This window comes from Artibeus jamaicensis, unplaced genomic scaffold (genome assembly GCF_021234435.1).
Source record: "Artibeus jamaicensis isolate MK-2021 breed Jamaican fruit bat unplaced genomic scaffold, CSHL_Jam_final contig_387, whole genome shotgun sequence".
NCBI lineage: Eukaryota > Metazoa > Chordata > Mammalia > Chiroptera > Phyllostomidae > Artibeus > Artibeus jamaicensis.
This window is the reverse complement of record NW_026521812.1, coordinates 20658031-20679090: the sequence shown is the minus strand read 5'-3', so window position 1 is coordinate 20679090 and position 21060 is coordinate 20658031. Positions and strand designations below refer to the sequence as shown.

The window sequence follows — 21060 nt, the reverse complement described above, 5'->3', positions numbered from 1 at the left end:
TACTTGCACCTTCCATTCTTTTAGCAGTACGGACCTAAACTTTTGTAGTCATCCCTGATTCCTCTCAAAACCACCATCCAATGAGACAACCAATCTTGCTGACTCAACTTTCAGAACAGATCCAGAAGCTAACCACTTCTCATTACTCCCCTGCAATTACCCTAGTGCCAGCCAGTGTATTTTCTCACTCAGATTAAGGAAACAAGAGTCCTAATGCTTTCTCTACTTCCATCCTTATTCTTTTATGATCTCTTCTTAATAGTTGTTAAAGTAACTCTCTTAAGTTTAAGCTAGTTCGTGGTTGCTCAAAATCATGCAATAGCTCAGAGTTTTACTCTGAGCCAGTCCTTGGAACAGCCTATGGCAGAAGCTCTCAAACTTTAGTAGTCACCAGACTTAGATGCAGGTCTGATCCCAAGTAAAGGAGAGAGGGAGAGAGGGAAGATTAGTATAGATGTCTTCTATTGTAGTGTGGCTGTAATGAAAGTTCAGAAAGGCTGTCGGGAGTCCTCAAGAGTCTCCCAGGAACAGGACTCCTTAGTGTGTTTGCCATGCTGATCCATGGGCTAGGATACAGTCTATGGGAAGAAATTTTACAGCTATGGGATGATAGATGGATTTTAGTGTAGCAGTGGGGGCTGTTATTTAATTATCCTCCCTGTATTTAGAGATCTCAGAGGTACATTTTCATGGCTGTCAAAACCAGGTAAAGTTGATGTTGGTGATCCTGGCAACCAAAGTACGGAAATCATATTTTAAGAACCATGGACCAACATGATCTCCATCCTCTCATATCTCCCTCACATCATTTTGTCCTACTCTCTTATCCTCCCTCCATTCCAGCCACCTGCATCTATGCTATTCCTACTCCCTCACATTTAAGTGCTCAAATGTCAAACTGCTAGTCAATAAGACCTCCCCTTTATTACCTTATATAAAATTACCACCAGTCTACTTCCCCACCCTCTACTACTAATCCTTCTTATCCTGCTCTACATCTTTTGTTCTATAGCAGTAATTATCATGTAATAAATATATTTATTTCATGTTATATCTATTGGTATTTTGTTTCCCATTACTAAATGTAACCTCCATGGGGACAGAAATCATTGTTTTGTTCACCAGTATATTCCAAATGCCTAGGGCAATGCCTGGCACACAGAGGTGCTTAATTCATATTTGTTGAATGAATTACTCTAATTTCTAGTTTTTGAAAGCAGAGAAACAGAAACAATGAAAACAAAAATCACTGTTAACCATCTATATGGCATTGCAATAAAAACTGACTTTAAAATACAGCAAGAAATTTGCCCCAGTTCCACTGGATTAGAAGTAAAAGAAAAATGAAGAGTATATTTTAATTGGATATATTTTCTTTTAATTAGAATGGCAATAGAAATACAGATAAATAAAAAATTTTAAAGGTAATATCATATACTTACATTCCTGATACTAATGACACTTTGAACACGTGCTGAGCAGTGGAAGATGGATTGCCTAAAGCCACATTAAGTGCTCTGTCGATACTGAATGCCATCTGAGACAGATAGCTTTCTGGCTGTTGTCCATAACCATCATATGGCACATAGAGGTAAGGAAAGATGCCATGTAGATGAAGACATGTCTTCTGACCTAAAATGTAACACATTAGAAAGTTTAGTCTTGAGATGCATTTAAAAATTTTAACAGTATAAAACTCAAAATTACATCATTTAAATGTTCTAATGACAACACATGTAAGGTAACGGTTGAAAAATTAACCCATCGTTAAAGCCACTTGTATTAACTGTATCTTACAACAGAACATTTAGAAACATTTTATAAACAGAAGCATTGTAGTATGATTTAAATAGTAGTCTTGGCAAAAATATGTTTGCCTATTTCACCTTCACAATCTAACTAGTTTTATGTACAACAGTCCTATAATACCACCTGGCAGTGTTATGAATCTTAACAAAAATTCACTGAAAGTTGACTAAGTAGATCAATGAATGTTTGTCTCAGCATAAATGTTTTCTAACAAGAGACTTCCCTAAGGCAGAGACAGCTCTAGGTGAAAGGAGAAGGTAAAAACAGATTCAGTGTGTAGAATTTTGCTACTCGGGGAAGAGGAAATTGGGGGCGGGGAACCAAACCAGACACAAACAAATCAAAAGGAAATCTCTACAGATCAGTTGTCTATAATAGACTTCTGGATATCTAAATTGCACATTTGATGGAGGGGGACACAAGAAGACACAATGAAAGGAAGGGGAAAAACCACGCACACTTCCCAGGAAGGCACTCTATCAGGCAAGGAGCAGGAGTAAATGGTGCAGACTTGCCAACAGACAATCCGGCATAGCCATGATAAAGAAAGTAATATGAGTAGGAACCCACAAAAGAAGTGCCACAGAAACAGTAATGTATCCATGACAAGGTTAAGTAACAACAGCAACAACAAAAAGCAGGTGTACCATTACTCACATGAATCTGGCAGAGCTAGCTGTGTGGAAGCAGCTCCTGTTCCCTGAGCATTGTCCCTAGTTCCCCTTCCATCCATGCTATTTGTCTAATTTAGGCAGAGAGGAGAGCAGCAGTGATGGAAGAACACATCCATTTTTCTCATGCTGTCACTCACTATCACTGTACTCTCCTGCCAACACAATTTATCTGGCTTCTTGCCCAACCCTTATTGTACTCTGTTTCACTGGGCTTTTTCTGGTGATAGGAAAGGAAGTAATTGTTTAGTATTTCCTAAATATAATCTAGAATAATTTATATAAACTATAAAAAATGATTCAATGTTCTGTTGATAATTGTGTTTACACTTTTTATGAGTAACATCAGCTTCTCTTACTTTGAAGGTAATTATAACAGAATTAATAAATCTAGAAGTTATTACAGTAGAGCAAAATTGGATAGTTAAGTCACATAACGGAATAAGATCATCACCCTTCTGAACATAGAGTTCTGATTTAAACTATCAATTTTCACACTTTTGAAGAATTACAAATGGTCTTGCCATTAGACCAATTTCGGTTTCTATTTTTAGCAGCAGTTATGCTACTTAGTATCAAAGGAAGAAAAAAATACTTTCAATGGAAAGCAAATTCTTTGGCTATTTAGTTTAATTGCTAAATACAATGTGGTACTATTTCCTAAATACTGCAGTTTTTGAATTCTTCACCTAGAAAAACCCAGGTTGTAGTGATGAACGAGTCTTGAGAAAATTTAATTAATCAGTTTACTGATGGATCTACTTGAATGCTTTTTAAACATCTCATGTTTAAAAAGGTTATAACATTACTCTTCTGGATATAAACCACAATTTGGTTAAAAGTGACGGGCACGCTGAAGCATGAGGTGATGGAGGTGGAGAGAGAGAGAGAAATATTCCTTTCTTAGTTGACAAATCTAAGATCAGTGATGACAGAATTACTAGTATAACAGCATATTTATAAGACATATTGTTAAGTTACTAAAATACTGATTTTATACACCTTTTATTTTAATGAAAATCTGGGTGAATTATAAACCAAATTATAAAATGTGATTTTTACTAATGATTTCTTTATACAGAGGGTGATCACAAAGTTCATACATTTTAAAAAATATTTATTTTTCACATGTCCTGTGAAGTAGGGGCCAGAGAAATTATCTTCCTCTTTACAGGCTTTGGAACTACAATAATTTGTGGTATATTACTTAGGACAAATGCAGAAATAACTTATTCAGCAGGCACTGGACTAAGTGCTTTACATATATTTATTTCTAAAACAGAATAACCTCGCAAGTATCACAAAGTTTCACAGAGCTATTAAGTAACTGAATCAGGACTTGAAACAGATCAACAAAATCTAAAACTAATGGTCTTTCCATTTAACCATGCCAGTTCAATTTTAAAAAGTTAACATTGGCTTCCTTAATCTTTAATCTCTCGGTTCTTATGTATTACTATAAACACCTGTTTCCTTAGTGATCTTTATATCCCTAGGACCTAGCACAAACATACAGTATGTATTAAATAAATATATATTAAATGAATTAACAAACCCTCAGCAAAACAGAATAACTGCTTAAGGAGAAGGGAATGACATGAAAGCCTCTGAATATCTGAAAAAAATTATCTATAAAAACAGAGGAATTCTGATACAACTAATGGAACTGCCATCAGGGTTACTGTGCAAAGTATGGGTATTGTGAAGAGTCCTCAGCCTACTGGACTTCCTACCCTGAATGACCCTAAGTCCCATGCAAATCTGTAGTCACTGCGTCCACAACAGATGTACCTTCCTGATTATCCAGCAGCTCAGAGATGCTGGATGACAGTCTAGTGTCTCACTTACCATCCTCCCTCAAGAACAATCTCCTGAAGAACGACAGCACAAAAATTCTTGGCATAGCACTAAACACTCTAATACAGAACGGTATCACAGAAAATAAAATGAGAATCGAGATAAATAAAAGATTCAGAAAGATAAGGGAAAAATGTGTAAAAATAAATGTGAATCAACTTCTTAACATTATATCTTTTATTATTGTAAAATTTGTAGTTCTATAATAGCATTGCTTTATCTTGACAAAGATACAACTTCTATTTTTTATTTTTAAAAGATTTTATTTATTTATCTTTAGAGGGGAAGGGAAGGAGAGAGGGAGAGAAACATCAATGTATGGTTGCCCTTCATGCGTCCCCTGCTGGGAACTGACCTGCAGGGAACTGGCCTGCAACCCCAGTATGTGCCCTGACTGGGAATCGAACCACGATTGTCTGGTTCGCAGGCCCGCGCTCAATCCACTGAGCTACACCAGCCAGGGCCCAACTTCTATTTATTGCCCTCCATCAATCAGCTCCACCCCTCAAAGATGTGTGGACCACAGGCGGCACAGTCCCTTAGAGCTAAACTAGTCTACCTTCACCCCCTCTGTTAGGATTAGGTTCAGCTATGAGAAAATGCCCCAAAATCAGTGGCTTCGAGCATTAAATTAGAGGCTTCTGTATCATAAAAGAAGTCCATAGGAAGGTAATTGGTACTAGGGACTCAGGCTTAGGGTCCTAATTAAGAAGAACGTGTGTCTTTAGTCTTAAGGCTTTTCCTATACTCTGAGTTCCACTCACAGTTTTCAAAGAAAGTTTATAGTTAGAGAAAGCTATGCCATTTGAAACATTACTAGATGATTTGAGATTCTTAAAGGATTTAGGATATTAGCTGTTTCTAGGTAACATGTAGAGATAAAGAAAATATTGCTACTTTCTGAATGTACCCCCTTATTGTCATGTCAAACTGAATTAAGGCAATAAGTCTAGTAGGAATAAAGATTATCTTTGGGAGAATAAGCCTATGTACATAACACAGTTTTCAAAAGTTTTTAAAGAGTCTGAATTTTCCAATATAACTGATGTCTAATTCAGAAACCACAACAAAGTTGTTTCAGGAAAGCCCCATGGAAACTGGTTACAACATAACGGCTGGTTTTTAAAAACACTATGGCAAAACTTTCTGGAGTTGGCTCTTTCCAACTGTGTGTAAGCAGGGACTGCATATATGAGGCAGGTGCCTTTGTAACAGCAAGGGCTTGGGTACTCTAAATCTAACCTTTCACAGAACTTATAATTACACTGAACATTAAGTCCTCTGTATTCCAAGATTTCTTATATTACTTTCCCACATTTTCTTCTACATTTCAAGTGTCTGGATTTGGTCTCTTAAAATGTGCATCTAAAATCTTATTAATTCATAACAAAATTACCTTTATTTTTGTAGATTCATGTTCAATGAACAGAAAGACTAACATATACCATTATTCTAATTCCAGGGTATGCAAATTATATTGTGTAAAGGGGCAGATAGCAAATATTTTAGGCTTTGTGGGCCATACTATTTTTGATACAACTACTTAACTCTGCTGTTGTAGCCTGAAAACAGCCATAAGCATTACTTAAGTGAATGGGAATGGCTGGGGTCCAATAACATTTCATTTACAGAGAGAGGGGACGGTAGGGATTTGGTCCATGAATAGTATTTTGTCAGTTCCTGCTGTAACTAACAGGACCTCATCATCATCCAGAATGGAAAAGCTTATTGTCTTCTTTTCTGTTTGGTTTTTTTTTTTTACAAGCTGATTATTATCTTAGGAGATTGAATAAGAAATTATTTTGTAATTTGCAAACCCCACTTCCCAAATATCAAACTCAATATACCAAAATTTTAAATAAAACTCTACAGATATCCTGCAAAAAATGAGAAAGAATGTTGCAGTATGCATAGAAACTTGAAAGCAAACGAAACAGGGCATGGTCTGGGAAAAGGAAAAATGTAGTTAGGATGGAGCAAGACATGCAATGAAGAGAAAGGCAAAGTGTGTGTATATGTGGGTGCACACGCAGACTATACCTGTGTTATTTTGCATTTTATAAAATTACCTTGTGGACACATTGTGGAGAAGCTGGGAAGAGAACTAAAATAGGAAGATCTGTTTAGCAGGCTGCTGGAATAATTCACATGAGAGATGTCAGTACAGATAAAGAAAATATCAAGAAGGATTTGGAGCACAGAATTGAGAGGAATCTAACTGACTGCCTACAGAGGGTAGGGTAAAAGAAAAAGAAACAAAGATGAACTAAATTTTTGGTTTAGGCAACTGGTTGAAAGGAGAAGTCACTCAAAGAAAACTGAGAAACAAGAATAGGTTGATTTTTGTTTCGAACTTAGGAAATTTTATGTCTATAGAATTTTGAAATATTTACATTAAGCACAATTAGGTACACAGATGTAGAGCTTATGAGAGAGATCTAGGCTAGAAAAGAAAGATTTGAAAGTACGGGTAACAATGGGGTGATCATGAAGAATCGACAAGAGACGGGCCCTAAGCCAGAAACTTAAGAAATACTAATAACTAAGGGAAAAATAGAGGATTTCAATTTATGTGAGATATGAGAAAATGAGCCTGAGAAGCTGCCAGGCAAGAAAGGGAAGTAACAATTAGTAAATAATTGGGCATTTAAGTATGTTACCCATGAAATCAGAGTTCCAGGGATCCAGCAGAAATGTGTAAGAGAAGGGCAAGCAATAAGAGACTGGATCAGAGACTGGAAACAGGATGCAGATTGAAGTATACGAGACTGGGAAGAGGCACTTCCAAAATGGCGGAGGGAGAACCTTTGTAAACCTGCTCCTCAAAAAGCATCAAGGACACTTACAAATATTGCCAAAATCAATTTTTTTCAGCACTGTAGTAACTAACTAAAGGTTTAAAACTGAAATTAAATAAATTAAATTTAATTTTAACTAAAATTAAACTGCAAACAGTAATTTCAAAGCCAGAATCTTAAAAGAAAAAAAACAACTACTTTTCAGTACTATCAAGAATTCTGTATATAGCAAATCTAGCTTTCAAAAATAAAGAAGAGCTGGGTGACGTGGGAAAAAAAGAAATTATGATATTTCCAGATAGATAAACTTCCGGCCAAGATGGAGGTGTAGGTGGAAATACTGCGCCTCCAGGCACAACCAAGTGTAAAGACAACAAAGTTTTAGTAACAAAAATACAACCAAAACACAGAAAATTTAACTGTATGGAAGTCCGACAACAAAGAACCATTCAGCCAGACCAGAGGGGCGGAGGTGGCGGGTGACAAAGTGGGGTCACGCAGGAAAAGGTGGCTAGCCGACCCAGGTGTGCGGGCAGCAGCTGGCGGATCCCAGGTGTAGGGTGGCAATGGGGGGACCCACTGGGGGTGCAAGGGGAGGGGTAGGAGTTGCTTCTAAGCGACCAAGAGATAGCCAACCTATGCACAGTCCAAAACACTGGTAATCAGGATGCTCACAGAATGGGTTGATTTTAGTCACAAATTAGAGGAACAAATGAAGGCTAAACTAAGGGAAATGCACAGGAAAGAAATAGTGATGGAAAGGAAGCTGGGAATCAAATCAAGGGAGTGGACCAGAAGGAAGGAAAAAATGACCAAACAGAAAAATATGAAGAAATAAGAATTCAAAAAAATGAGGAGAGGCTTAAAATCCTCCAGGACATCTTTAAATGCTCCAACATCCAAATTATAGGGGTACCAGAAAGGGAAGAGGAAGAGCGACAAGTGGAAAACTTATTTGAACAAATAATAAGGAGAACTTCCCCAATCTGGCAAAGGAAATAGACTTCCAGGAAATCCAGGAAGCTCAGAGACTCCCAAAGAAGTTGGACCCAAGAAGGAATACACCAAGGCACATCATCATTACATTAGCCAAGATTTAAATGAAGGAGAGAATCCTAGAAGCAGCAAGAGATAAGGGGACAGTCACCTACAAAGGAGTTCCCATCAGACTGTCAGCTGATTTCTCAAAAGACACCTTACAGGCAAGAAGGGGCTGGAAAGAAGTATTCCAAGTTATGAAATCCAAAGACCTACAACCAAGATTACAATATCCAGCAAAGCTTTCATTTAGAATGGAAGGACAGATAAAGTGCTTCTCAGATAAGGTCAAGTTAAAGGAGTTCATCATCACCAAGCCCTTATTATATGAAATGTTAAAGGGACTTATCTAAGAAAAAGAAGATAAAAAAAGATAAACAGTGAAAGGACAGCAAACTCACAGTTATTAAGAACCACACCTAAAACAAAAGCAAACTAAGAGGACAGCTAGATCAGGAGTGGAACCATAGAAATGGAGATCACATGGAGGGTTAGCAACAAGGGAGTGGGAGAAGGGGGGAGAAGGTACAGAGAATAAGTAGCACAGACAGTAGGTAGAAAATAGACAGGGGGGAGGGCAAAAATAGCATGGGAAATATAGAATCTAAAGAACTTGTGACACATGGACATAAACTAGAGGGGGGAATGGTGGGGGAGGGGGTGTGCAGGGTGGAAGGGGGAAATGGGACAATTGTAATGGCATAATCAATAAAATATATTAAAAAATAAAAAAAGATATTTCCAGATAAATAAAATTGAGGGAATTTGTCACTAGCAGACCTATCTATCCTACAAAAAAAAAACCCTGAAGGATATTCAATTTCAGGCTCAAATAAAGGACAATAAACATTAACTCAAATCCACACTAAGCAACAAAGAAGCATGGGTAAAGGTAAGTAGATAGGTAAATACAAAAAAAAGAAACATATTTTTAAATGTTTTCTTCTTCTATTTCATTTAAACAACAGGTGCATAAAATAAAAATTTTTTGTTAACACGCTTATAATGTATATAGATATAATTTGTACAAATGAGGGTATATTAAAGCAAAGATTTTATATACTATAAAAATTACATTGGGATTAATCCAACCTATAGTGTTTAAAAGTAATTCAGAGCAACCACAAAGCAAATAACTAAAAAATCATTATAAAAGAAAATAATAGAATTAAAATAGTATACTAAAAAACATCTATTTAGCATTTAAAAAAGCTGTAATAGAAAAATGGAGAAACAAAAAAGCATAAAACATAAAGAAAACAAATAGCAGAATGGAAGGTACAAAACTATACAGAGCCAAAGGACGAATAATATCTTGGCATAAAGCTCTCTCCTGAATAAGAAAAATCAAGTTTCACATTTTTACATTTACCAGTACAATTTGGGATATTATGCCAATGAGGAGACTTTACAGAAGCCAAATCACAAGCCAAAGCAACTTTAGGTATTAGACTCCTATGCCTCAGCCATGGCTCAGATGTGCTAATTACATTTCCTTGAATTAATATACTCTATAACCAGAAGAATCATCACTGAATAAGAAAAAGATTGATGTAAAGAGCAATTGTTTTGAAGAAAACAAAGAATATGATTAGTATTTAAATAAAAACACTGTAACTGCATGTCATTCTTGAAGAACCAGCTTACCTGCTAATTCAACTATACACATCTTCCTTAACCCTCAAAAGTAAATTTAAAACTTGCTTTCTCATTTATGTCCTCACAGGACCTGCATAAATCTATTATGGCATTTATCACATTATGCTACATATATGTTCATACACAGTGGAATAACATCATATGTGTATTTTTTAACTGGATAGAAAGAGACTGACAGGAATGGGAAAAGACAAAGGTAGAGAAACAGAGAAAGAGACCAAATAAATGAGTATGAGAACACAATTAAATGGTGGCAGTGTGTCCCCTCGAAAATTGTGCTCTAGTGACATGATGTAGTATGTATAAATCTATCATTCTTTAGTTGGTCTCAGTTACTTTGTGCCTCTAACAGTGGAAGCATCTCCTCTTGAGAAAGGCAACTAGTGTGACTCCACTATTTAAATGACAGTTTTTAGTTTTCATAATACATGGCCCTAACTGTGGGCCAACTATTTCAACTAGGCTCAACTGAGGAGACAGTGATTACTATCTATATCTGAGGTAAACTAAGCTGTTGGACTTGTTGAAAGATAGTATGGTAGATTTCATGCAATTTAGGATATTGTCAAGGGAAATTCTGCTTAGGAGATTTTAATCTCATACCTTTACTTCTTCATGCATATTACATGGAGATTAGAACCTCATCTAATCTCCACTGTCTCCACACCTACAGTATGAGTTCCTTGAACACATGCATTATGTCTTCTTATTCTTCCTATTCTCAATGCCTAGAAGAGAGCCTGGAATATAGTGGGTGTTTAATACATGTTGGATAAGCACATGTAGTGTGTGATGTACGGAGGGAGGGAAGGAGGGAGGGGGGAGGGGAGAGAGTCCTCAGACCTCCTAAAACCCTCGGAATTTCCTTTATGATAGGAGTATGTTTTGTGTTTTGTAACAAACCCCTTTCGATATACCTGCATTTATGCTAATGAAATGACTTTTGGTGGGGCCTTTAGATAGCTTCGCAAATGAGGGCTGGTTGCCATAGGAAATCAACCATATGATTAGAGGGTTGGAACTTTCAGCTCCAGTCCCTCCAATGTCACATCCAGGAAGGTGAGGGTCTTAAGATTTACTTCAGTCATAAATGGCCAAAGATATAATCAATAATGCCTTTGTAATGAAACTTCTTAGTTAGTAAACACACTGAGAATGGTGCACCCCAACTCTACAGGCACAGAAGCATCTCAGCTCCGGACCCTTCTGAACCTTGCCTTATGTATCTCTTTATCTGACAGTTCACTTCTATTCTTTATAATAAACTGTATAAGTATACCATTTTCTTGAGTTCTGTGTTGTTTTAGCAATTTATCAAACCTGGGGAGGAGAAAAGGGGCGTGAAATTCCTAAATTTGCAGTCAGCCAGGTTAAAGTACAGGTGACCTAGAGACTTCATTTGTGACTAGCACCTATAATAGAGGTGGTCTTGACCCCTTACTCTGTGGGGTCTGCACTAACTTCAGGTAGTTAGTGTCTAAACTGACTTAAATTGCAGAATACTCATAAGTTGATGTCAGAGAATTGAGAATTTACTGTTGGAAAACGAACACAAATGAATGTCTTTTTCATACTGAGTAACTCTTAAGAGGGCTTTGAACTGCGACTAGTAGAAAATTCGACTGCTTTTATTTTATTTTCTCCTTATAATTTCTTTACAAATGCTAATGAGATATTTATAATAAATACCCTCCTATCTTTCCCTATTTGCAAGGGGACTAAGTGGACTGAATTTTGACTTACGGACCAACTTGCCATATTAAACAACAGTAAAAAAAAAAAGAGCAAAATATAACATATAAATTCTTTTATGATTAATATGTCCAGGATTTGATGAAATGACATGTCCAAAGTTCATATATAATATAGTTTGCATTTTTTATTATAGCAGGCAAATCAGTAATTACACCTTGGATTTCATAGTACCTGTGAACCTCAGTTTGGGTACTGCTTTTAGACCTGCACACCATGGTATAGCATTATATTTTTCTAAAAAGCCCGGCCTTAAAGAATTACCTAAAAAAAGTACTTTTCAGACTATGTCATTAAAATAACCAGTGTTTATTAGCCTTCACTATAAAGAGTAAAATTTGCCCTGGCTGGTGTAGCTCAGTGGATTGAGCACAGGCCTGCGAACCAGAGTATCACGGTTGATTCCCAGTCAGGGCACATGCCTGGGTAGCAGGCCAGTTCCCAACAGGGGATGCATGAGAGGCAACCAAACATTGATATTTCTCTCCTTCTCTCCTTCCCTTCCCCTCTAAAGATAAATAAATAAAATCTTTAAAAAAAAGTAAAATTCTGGTTCATAAAATAAATATTGTTTTAGTTTCAGACATTTTGGCCAGAACAGTAACACACATTAATCTTTGTGGTATTTCAATCAAAAGGGAAGTAATACAAGGTCTCAAAGTAAAATTAATAACCTGATTAAAATTGATAACCTGATTTAAAGCAATAATATTAATAGCTAATAGAGGTATACCTGTCCAAATTTGCATATAGAAGCCTAAATTTTCTTTCAAAGACATATATAATGTTATAAGTATTTATTTATTTATCTTTATAGGGGAAGGGGGGAAGGAGAGAGGGAGAGAAACATCAATGTTTGGTTGCCTTTTGTGCATCCCCTGCTGGGAACTGGCCTGCAGGGAACCGGCCTGCAACCCAGGCATGCGCCCTGACTGGGAATCGAACCGCGATCGTGTGGTTCGCAGGCCTGCGCTCAATCCACTGAGCTACACTAGCCAGGGCTTAATGTTATAGGTATTTAGATTATACAAATCTAGTAAACTGATCAACTATACTTTCTGCTGGCTGAACACTAAAAGACCTTAAAATTTTACCTATCCAAAAGAAAGTTAAAAAGACAACCCACTGAATAAGAGAAACTATTTGGAAATTATACTTGATAACAAACTTGTATCTAGAATAAACAACTCTTACAACTTAATAATAAAAATATAAAGAACCCAATTTTAAAAAAGGAAAGGATCTGAATAAACATTTCTCCAAGAAAATACACAAATGGCCAATAAATATGTGAGCTCAATATCAGTAGCTATCAGTGAAATGCCACTCAAAACCACAATGAAATACCACTTCGCACCCACTGGGTTGGCTGTAATCAGAAAGTCATAATAATCGTGTGGAGAAACCGGAAACCTCATATACTGGTGGGAATGTTAAATGGTGTAGCTGTTTCCTCAAAAAGTTAAATACAGTTATCCTAGGACCAAACATTCTACTCCTAGATATATGCCCAAGATAAATGAATATGCACTTCTACACAAAAACTTGTACATTAATGCTCTTAGTAGCATTATTCACAATAGACAAAAGGTGGTATTAAACCAAATGTCCATCAACTGATGAATGAATATAATGTGGAATATCCATACAATGTGGAATATTTATTCAGCCATAAAAAGGAATGAAATACTGATACATGCCACAACATGAATGAACCACGGAAAGATACTAAGTTAAAGAAGCCAGACACAAAAGATCGATACCGTATGATTCCATTTATGTGAAATGTACAGAATAAGTAAGTTAATAGGGACAAAAAAAATTTTAGTGGTTGTAAGGGCTGATGGTTTTGGACAGATTGTGTAGTAACTGCTACTGAATATGGCATTTCTTTAGAGAGTGCTTAAAATGTTCTAAAATTGATTGTGGTGATGGCTGCACCACTGTGTGAATACACTAAAAATTACTAAATTGTCTACTTTAAATACTAAATTGTATGGTATGTGAACTATGTATGAGCAAAGCTCAAAGCTGTTCTATAATTTTTAGCATATTTATACTCACTGTTTTCTTTGAAGGTCTCAAATGAGATTACCTAATTTTGAATATACCCGTAGAATCAATATATTCATTAAAATGATTGGATTTGCAGCATAAAAATATGAGAAATATACAAACAGCCACTAAAACAACTACTATATATCTTTATATCTATTTAACAATGTACTAAGTATTTTTATTTTATTTTTAAGTATATTTTATTGATTATACTGTTATAGTTGTCCCAATTTTTTTTCCTTTTGCCCCCTTCTACCCGATACGTCAGTTACCTCACCCCTTACTTCATGTCCATGGGTAATGTATGCAAGTTCTTTGACTTCACCCTTTCCTACACCATTCTTAACATCACCCTCTCTATTTTATTCCTACCAATTATGCTTCTTGATCCCTGCACCAATTCCCCCTTTCTCCCTCTTACCCTCCCCATTGATAACCCTCCTACGATCCCCATACCTATGATCCTGTTCCTGTTCTTGTTGTTTGCTTAGTTTGTTTTTATTTTTTAGACTCAGTTGTTGATAGTTGTGAGTTTATTGCCATTTTAATGCTCATAGTTTTGATAATCTTTTTCTTAGATATGCCCCTTTAACATTCAATGTAATAATGGCTTGGTGATGATTAACTCCTTTAGTTTTTTTCTTGTATGGGAAGCTCTTTATCTACCCTTCGATTCTAAACAATAGCTTTGCTAAATAGAGTAATCGGGTTGTAGGTCCTTGTTTTTCATTACTGTGAATACTTCTTGCCTGCAAAGTTTCTTTTGGGAAAACTGACAGTCTTGTGGGATCTCCTTTGTAGGTGACTCCATTTTTCTCTTGCTGCTTATAAGATACTCTTTATGTGTAACCCGTGGCATTTCAATTATGATGTATCTTGTTGTGGTCCTCTTTGGGTCCAACTTGCCTGGGACCCTCTGTGCTTCCTGAATTACATGTCTATTTCCTTCATCAAATTAGGGAAGTTTTCTTTCACTATTGTTTCAAATAGATTTCCAGTTCCTTGCTCTTTCTCTTCGCCCTCTGCCACCCCTACGATGTGAACATTGGACCTCTTAAAGTTGTCCCAGAGGCTGCCTACACTGTCCTCATTTTTTTGGATTGTTTCTTCTTCTTGGTTTTTTTGTTTTGTTTTGTTTTTTTGCTTCCTTACACTCCAAATCATTGATTTGATTCTCAGCTTCATCCACTCTACTGTTGTTTTCCTATAAATCATTCTTTACTTCAGTTAGGGAATCCTTTTCTGACTGGATCTTTTTATGCTGCTGAGGTCCTCACAAAGATCCTTAAGAATACTTACCAGTGTTTTGAACTGTGCATCTGATAGACTGCTTATCTTCACTTTATTTAGCTTTTTTTCTGGGGTTTTAATCTGTTCTTTCATTTGAGCCATATTTCTTTGCTCCTTTTGGCAGCCTCCCTGTTATTAGTTAGAGCTGCTTTCATTCTGTGCCTTGGTAGTGCAGCCTAATATAGTTGGTGTCCTGTAGGATCCAGTGGCACAGCTGCCAGGGGCTACCCAGCTGGCTATTTGAGGTGTGCCCTTCATGTGGGCTGAGTACACCTTCCTCTTGTAGTTGAGCCTTGGTTGCTGTTGGCAGATCAAGGGGAGGGATTTACCCAGGCTGGTGAGCTTCAAGGACTGGCTGTGACCACTGACCACCAACCTCTGCCCTCTGTGGAGGATCAGCTATGCAGGAAGAGCAGGGTAATGGTGCTCTGAAATGGTCTGCAGCTGTCCACTGGTGTGCTTGCCCTGGGGTTTCTTGGTTAGTGCAGGTCAAAGTCAGCCACCCACTTTTGTTTTACCAGGGGCTACCCTTCCTGAGCCATAAAGCAATCTGAGGAGAATGCTACTTGTGCTGGGCTGGGAGGTTCCCAGGCAAGTTAAGCTGTGAAACTAAACTGGTTGTTGCTAGTGCCCTGCCTGGGGCTCACTGAGGCCAGCTATTGCTTGGTGGATAGGATTTAGGCAAGGATTCATTTAGGATGAAACAAGACTAGACATTCATACGGAAAAGTAGCTTGGGTGGGCCTGTAGGTTAGGTTGGGTGGAGTCTCTAGGGGTCTCAAAGGCAAACATTGTTATCCAGGTTGATGGAGTCTCAAATATGGCACTAGCCTATGGGCTCCTTTGGCTCTGTGTGGGGAGGGCTCAGAAAAGGGACAATGTCCTCTGCTTGCCTCAATGCCAGACACTTCAGCCTCTTCCAGTATACTTTTCAAGCTGCTACCCTGGTGCTAGAGCTCAGAGGGAGTGAGTCTGAGTAGGAGAGTGCGTGTGTGGGTTAAGAGGAACTGCTTGGGGGTCCAGAAATTTCTTTCACTGACTCAATCCCCACTAGTTTTTGCAGGCCGACATTGTGGTGACTTATCTTCTGGCACTTGAACCCTGGAATGGGGGCCTGGTGTGGGGCTGGGACTGTTTGCTCCCAAGATATCCTTCCCAAGTTTCTATCCACCACACATGGATGAGGGACCAGCCTGTTCAGTGTCTGTGCCTCTCCTACCAGTCTGAATGTTGTGATTTAATTCTGTAGTTGTCAGACTTCCATTTAACTGGATTTCCAACGCTTCTGAGTGATGGCTATTCTATATTTTAGTTCTAACTTAAAATATATTTATTTATTTATTTATTTATAGATAAAGAGGAAGGGAGGGAGAAAGAGAGGGAGAGAAACATTGATCGCATTTTGGATGGACATTTCTATCTATCTGTCCATCCTTTTCTATATATAATAAAAACTATGAGCTCATACTGATACCTCCAATTCCAACCCAATACCCCAGAGACATTCTAGTCATCCCCATTTCCATGTTTCTCTCTTGTCCAGCAGTGAGAAACCTGGATTCCATTATCCTAAACACACTTACTCACTTACAAAAGTCTATCAAACATAAAAATTAAGTTTAGAATTACTACCACTGAGAAAGGCATATGTACTAGAAATTAATATTTATTTACTGTTCTTTTCTGAAGGAAGAGTGATAAAATATCCGTACTGTGAAATATATAAATACTAACTACACTTTGACTTATTTTGACAAATACGTGTATCTGTGTCACAGAACATCTCCCATTTCCACTATCCCCCAAATCCCCTGAGCCACTTTTCAGTGGATCCCCCCCTCCAAGGCAATCACTGTGCTCATTTCCACAACAGCTTTGTCTAACACTTCGTAAAAATGAAATCACACTATACATATTTTTTGTGCCTGAATTCTTTTGCTCAGCACAGTGATTTTCATGTTTATCCATGATGTCACCTGCACTGTAGTTCATTCCTTTTTATTGCTTCATAGTAACTTCTTGTATGGACATATCACAATTTGTTTACCCATTTTATACATGAGAGAAGAGATTCAGAATACCTAAAGTCACATATTTAACTTAATGAGAAGAATTCCAAGGACCTCAGAACCAGAAGCACTAAGTTTTTTATTCTTAGTTGGTGTTTTTCACTGTACCAAAGTACTAAAAACCAAACAAAAAAAGCCTCCAGGGATATAATTTTTACCTAGTAAAATCAGTGATTTATAAGAAAGTACCTATTTAAAAAATCACCACTAAGACACTCTACAATGAATCAACAGCTAAGAGAAAAGCACTCAAAATTAAAAGGTCATTGAATCAAATGCAAACATTTAAAAATCTTTAAGAATATCTATGTAGCCCTGGCTGGTAGTAAGGTATGACTGGTTTTTACTCTTTCTCCTTCCCTTCCCCTCTCTCTAAAAATAAATAAATAAAATATTAAAAAAAAAAAGAATATCTATGTAGTTAACAACAATGACAGTTCTTCCATTATCCATATTCCTTCTTAATCCTTGCTTCTGTCAATGCTGATTCCAAATTTACTTGGTATTTCTCAAATAACATCTCCTAAACATCTACCCTATATTGTTTTAAATAAAAATAATTTATGGTCACCAATTTGTCCTGTTTAATCTTATAAAATGCCAAGAGGAATACCTAATTCTAGCATTTCTAGATAACAGTCTTCAGAGTCTCTTCTCAAGCCTGCCAAGTCTACCCCTACTGTGGTACCTCAGTACTCACTAATTTGTTCTGGAACTCGTGACAAATGCCAAAGCTGATGAGTACTGACTGATGAGGCATGTTCTCTAGCGGGGTGGCATTGTGACTCATACAATTTCTAGCAAGTGTGACGAGTCCTGAGCAAGCACTGAACGCTGAAACATTTTTTGGTCAAAATGCGACAAGTACAAGGTTTGATGAGTTCTGAAGCCAATGTGTACCAAGGTATGACTGTATTTAGAAAATCTATCTCCATAAACAACATAAAAGACACTTCTTCAACCCATAACCTTTAAACTCGTTGTTAGACCACAACTAATTTAGTTATTCTGATCTAGAGATGAGAATTTCTCTGTGAAATATTACTACTTTCCTTCCATGATGAGAGTTTGTGGTGACACCATTCAAGATGACCCTAAATCATTACTACAGACTGAAAAGCCAAAGTCGGAAAACACCAAGAGTAAGATTAACATTTAGTTGGATTGTCCAACCACCTCTTCCACTGCCTTAAACATATAGTCTGCCTCTTGCCCAAATCGAAACAAATTTCCTAAAGTTGAGTTCATGTATTCCTGAGAAGCTAACGAATCTATGAATCTATTATAACTGATGTAAGCCTCACTGTAATGGTCCTCTCTGACAGGTTTCCAGAACTCTCAGGTATTCCAAAACAACATCCAACTCACAAAACAAAGTAAAATATAAAGTGTACTTGCTGAGCACCTGAAGATGCTATATTAATTTGAAATGCTTTCACCATAAATCAGGGATAGTAGTAGTATAGCCTTTGTGTTATAATCATAATTCTCCTAACATGAGAACAGATTAACTTTAGATTTAAGCAATCTATCACACATATATTGACTCAAGAACTCATTCTATTACACAAATGAGAAATGAGACCAAATGATTTACCCTATTTCATTTACAAGTCACAACCTTTAGCTTATAATTTATATGAAGTAAAATGTCAATTATTATTCTAAGTGAAGAAAAGTAAAACTTTAAGATGACAAAGGCACTGTATAGAATTCTATAACAAAATGTCCCAACTGCCATTCTCTAGATCAAGGACAAGTGAAAGTTTGATTATTAACAGCTATAGCAAAAATAGCTGTTTAGAATGTGGGTCAACCTTCCAGATTAGAAAAATTCCAGTAAACTTCTACTTTCACCAAAAAAAAAAAACAAAACAAGAAATTTTGATATACTCCAGATAACATGCTTAAGAAACTAGCTGCAGGCTTCCCCAACTCATGTCTAATGAAATTACACTCACTTGAAAGAAAAAAAAATGCCAAGGACATAATGTCACCTGCTCACTGTTCCTTTCTACAATTAGAAAATTTTACAAAGCAGGTTAATGTTTAAAGTATGCTTTCCTCATCTGGCAACGAGAATTTAATAGTTTTCTTCTTAACTTCTTCCCCAGAAATACAGTAGCCAAAGTGAGGGAGATTTATGGAAGGCAACAGATCATCCCATCATTCTTCCGGAATTAACCAAATAAGATGGCAATGGGAAAAGAACACAAGAAGCTCTTAGAACATGGAAAACTACCTTGGAAGGAAGGAAAAATGAAAACTTTTTGTCCTAGTTAAAATGTCAATGAAATTATATTTCTATTTGAAGAAAAAAGTGTTAATAACGCACGTAAAAAAAATTAAAGGCATTAAATTTAGAAAATGACATATTAGTTACCCTTACAAAACTTACAAAGATAATCTATTTCTAAAACATTTTCTAGTTGTTCTAAAGAAATTAGGGGAATATGCCAACAATTGAGCATACATTTTCATTGAATACCTAATATATAAAGGCTTTGTATAGGTAATGTGGATTTTAAGTGAATTAAATAGTCTTGCCATTAAAGATCTGGGAATAAGGTTCAGACACCAAGTCACATTATAAGACATAACACAGATGGAAACAAAATGTTTAGAGCCCAGAAAAATGAATTAAAATGGGGATGTAGCAAAAAAAGGCTTCATGGAAGTGACTTTAAAGGATGGGTAGCAATTTAATAGGCACAGACTCAAAAAGTTAGAGCAAGAAAAAATGGAGGGAACAAACAGGAAAGGTATAAGGGTTTGAAAAAATTCAGAATATAATCAGGAAAACCCAAGTATACAAGCAGGGCTAAAATACAGGGCTCATGGGAAAGAGAAAAATAGGAGAAGAAAAGCCTAGAAATGAAGACTGGAGAGAGTCCAAGAAAGTTCCTCAACACTACACAAAAAGATAATTTTAGGGATTCAATGATTTTTGTGCCAAAGAGACACACATCTAGGTTTTTTACTACCAGATAAGTCTATGTACGAGTTAAGTTTCACTTTAACAATTGTGCTATCTTACAGCCATAAATCCACTAACTCTCCTGTGACATTTAGAATCAGAATAAATGCTCAGACTGCTGAAATGCTAAACTTTAAAGCAGATCCAGCTGCTCAATGGTCAACATGATTATAGATAAACAGGGTTAAATAAATCATCCAAATTAGGGTTTCTGAGACTGATGGGGGGCACTAGTAATAATTATCTAATTAGGATCATTTTTGGCACACTGGGATGGTTACCTTAGTTATAAAAAACTACCCAAATCACAGGGACTCTTTACTTTTTCTATCTTAGATGCTTTTCAGCAGGAATCTCCTACTGTGGAACAGTAGAAGAATCCAGCATTTGATATTAAGATCAGCAACAATCACATTTTAAAGAGACAGGCACATATTAAAAATAACAGATCTCTTCTTGCTACAGTAGCAGAGACTTAAAGGGTGAATAACTTCATGCAAATCTGTATAAGACTTCTCAACCTTAACTAATAACAACCACGAACACAGAGAAACTATATACTGTTACTAACCTCACAAGCACTTTTAGACACAAATGGTATTTCCTGAGCTTTTGTGTGTTTTACATTTGAGAACAAGTTAATTTTCAAGTATATCTACCACCTCAAAGTATATTACTTTTTGATTTAACATACTGTAGGGAAAAAATGTTTTTATTGCTAAAATTACAAAAACACTTGCTGGTTTACAAAAGATTGTTATGTGGGTGGTTACAACACTTGGCCTTTAGGCTCTTGCCAAATACCACACCACATGTGTTCTGAATCATCAGTAAACCCAGATGCCCTCATGTAAGATATTTCAAATCCAACAGAATTAAGAAACAAAACAATCCTATGGTCTTAATGAATGAAACAAAGAACTTTTAAAATGTAAGGACTTTAGGAAAGTAACTTAACATCTTCCTAAATATTAATATTGGTCAAAGTCTAAGACCTGATTAAAGAAGGTCTTGATACTGCAATAGGGAACTCAAAGTTTTTATATTAACATATATATTTATATGTATGTAAATAAATAACC

General features: G+C 36.5%; 1 protein-coding gene across 4 annotated transcripts in view; it reads right to left on the bottom strand.

Moving 5' to 3' along the window:
* The window catches only part of REV3L (REV3 like, DNA directed polymerase zeta catalytic subunit), a 166326-nt gene that overhangs the window by 120301 nt on the left and 24965 nt on the right, over nucleotides 1-21060 (bottom strand). For all 4 annotated transcript variants that reach the window (XM_037159018.2, XM_037159015.2, XM_037159016.2 and 1 more), the window contains exon 2: nucleotides 1443-1632. In XM_037159018.2, coding sequence (XP_037014913.2) covers nucleotides 1443-1632 — 190 coding nt within the window. The remainder of the gene's footprint in view (nucleotides 1-1442; nucleotides 1633-21060) is intronic.